The 2377-nt window shown below is 56.0% G+C and overlaps 1 protein-coding gene across 1 annotated transcript in view; it reads right to left on the reverse strand.

The window, feature by feature from the left end:
* The window catches only part of NFRKB (nuclear factor related to kappaB binding protein), a 13748-nt gene that overhangs the window by 1870 nt on the left and 9501 nt on the right, over positions 1-2377 (reverse strand). Inside the window, exons 19-22 of the mRNA XM_010131802.1 lie at positions 1627-1847; positions 1245-1530; positions 918-1136; positions 5-735 (exon numbers count right to left, since the gene is read on the reverse strand). Of these exons, the coding sequence (XP_010130104.1) occupies positions 5-735; positions 918-1136; positions 1245-1530; positions 1627-1847 (1457 nt within the window). The remainder of the gene's footprint in view (positions 1-4; positions 736-917; positions 1137-1244; positions 1531-1626; positions 1848-2377) is intronic.

Raw genomic sequence — 2377 nt, forward strand, 5'->3', positions numbered from 1 at the left:
AGTGGCTCCTGCGCCTATAGATATGGGAGTCCCAGCAGCTCCCGAGGCCACGGCAACTGCTTTTGACACTGTGGCACTCATGGTCGGTAAAGAGACAGCCGAGGTGTGGGCTGTGCCAGCCACGCTCACCGCTGAGGAAGAGGGCACTTGCTTAGCGTGAGTGGCAACCGTAATAGTCTGCCCAGCTTTGGGCGGCATCACCCCCAGCCCCTGCACGATTCTGATAGTAGCAGCCGGTTTGGCCTCCGTGGATGCCACCGTGGTTACGGGTTTGCTCTTCTGATCTGCCACCGTCATGCCCAGAGCAGGCATCAGTCGGAAAGCGGAGCTTGTTGCCTCGGCAGTCTTTAGGTCAGGAGTTACTTTAACCACTGTGCTTCCAGCAGGGCTGGAAGAAGCCGAAGTGGCCGTGCTAGTCTTGGCCGGAGACTCAGCAGTCTGGACAGGGTTGGACGTCACGTGCAAAGTTGCCGAGATGCCTTTCCCACTAGCGCTGCTTCCCGCAGCCGCCGTGAAGAGGTCCTGAGTCAGTTTGACAGTAGTGACTTGCGATTTGGCCAGCGTGGCCATCATGTCCGGGGTGATACGCAGCACCGTCTGGCCCTTCGCATCCGTGGTGATGGAGGACGGGGGTAGGCGCAACACGTCTTTTCCCTGGATCCGAAAATTGGTGGCTGTGAGCGGGATGCTGCTCCCAGGCTGGGTCTTCATACCAAGCTGCCCTGTAATAGCCACCTGGAAGAGACCAGAGAAACGGCTGTACCAAACCTGGACACAGCCAAAGGAAGAGGCCCCCACAGGACGATGTTTGCTACCAGCTCACTGCAGCTTTCACTCACTTTCCACATCTGCGTATCACACAAAGAGGAAATGACTGGGTGGCGGAGCCCAGTTCCTTGTCTCTGCCTTTCTCTCACCTGCTTGATGATATTCTGGCCAGCCACGTTCTGGATGACAGTAGTAGAGGAGGGGCTGGTGGCAGAACTGCCCGGAGAGCTGGTCACTGGCTTTACCGCAGGACTAGGCGCTGCAGACAGCCCTGTCACAGTGATGCCCGTCTGTCCTGCCATGGAGCTTCCTGGCCTCTGCACCTGCACTGGGCTGGTTTGAGCTTTCACTGGCAGAGCCATCACAGCCTACAGCAAGACACAGGCAGCCTGTGAGCAGACTGATGCAAGACCAACAGACTAATAACTCACCCTCTTTGTCTCATGCCTGATAGCTCGCAAGTTCTATGGACTCACCTGAGGGAGCACTTTGGTTTGCGTGGCTGTAGCTGGAACGCGGATCTGAGGCACTGGTGTAGGTTGCTGCTGCTGCTGCTGCTGGGTTACCACTGGGGCTTGCTGGGACACAGCTGGGAGGCTGGACTGGGCAGTGACCACTCGGACCTGCGGCAGTCCTGAGGAGGTGGTATGACTGACCACCCGGGGGGGAGGCGGCTGCGGCCCCGGCTGTGGCTGCGAACTCTGGGCTGTGGAAAGCAACGTCCCAAGCTGTGGCATGGTAGGGGATGACACCAGAAGAACACTACGGGAAAGATCAAGCCAGCAGGTCAGCAGAGATGTAGGAAATGGCTGAGAAAACACCTGTAACAGTCACAAGTGATGCATGAGACAGAAGTACCTTTGGCTGGGTTTTGCTGACTCCGATCCAGCGCTAGACACACTCTTGCTAACCACAGAGACTGGTGGGGGTGAAATAGGCGTCGCTGGCAATGCTGGTGCAGTCGGGGTGACGGGAGTCACGGGAGTCGGTGGCATGCTGGAGTCACTGAGGTTCAGCTGACCGGGCTCTGACGTGTTGCTGGGGAGTGCTTTCACCGAACTCTCCTTGCTACCAGACTTCTGCAAAGAAACCATGACAAGCATGAAGGTCTTCTCAAAACCAGGGTTTGAGTGCTGCACTCCAGAGAGCGGGCTGAGCGCTTTATGCTGAGTTCTGTGCGCTTATGAACAATGCCCTGGTGCTAAACCCTGAAATCACAGATGACCGACAGCCTGCCTTCCTCCACCGCAGCCATGGGCAGGCTGGTGCATTCGGCCGCTCCTGTTCTCGGGGAGAAGCGCATCCCAGCTGTGACAGATATTGCTAACAGGCAGATTTCCACCTTGGTTAATTTGCCAACAGCAACTACCTTAGTGATATTTGATATCAATGACAACAACAAAAAAAAGGACATCCAAACCCTGACAGCTTCAGCAGAGCAAAGGGGAGAGCAGAAGATGTGTTCCACACCCTCTGCTACAGGTTAACTTCAAAACTAGGTCTGAAAGACCATCCCTAAGATAGGAAGCACAAATGAATTCCGTTGACCTTTCTGCTGAGATCCAGAAGAGGAACAGTGGAAGCTGGGAGGAGGAGAAGTCCCCTCTTT

The sequence above is a fragment of the Buceros rhinoceros genome, unplaced genomic scaffold (assembly GCF_000710305.1).
Source record: "Buceros rhinoceros silvestris isolate BGI_N320 unplaced genomic scaffold, ASM71030v1 scaffold42362, whole genome shotgun sequence".
Classification (NCBI taxonomy): domain Eukaryota; kingdom Metazoa; phylum Chordata; class Aves; order Bucerotiformes; family Bucerotidae; genus Buceros; species Buceros rhinoceros.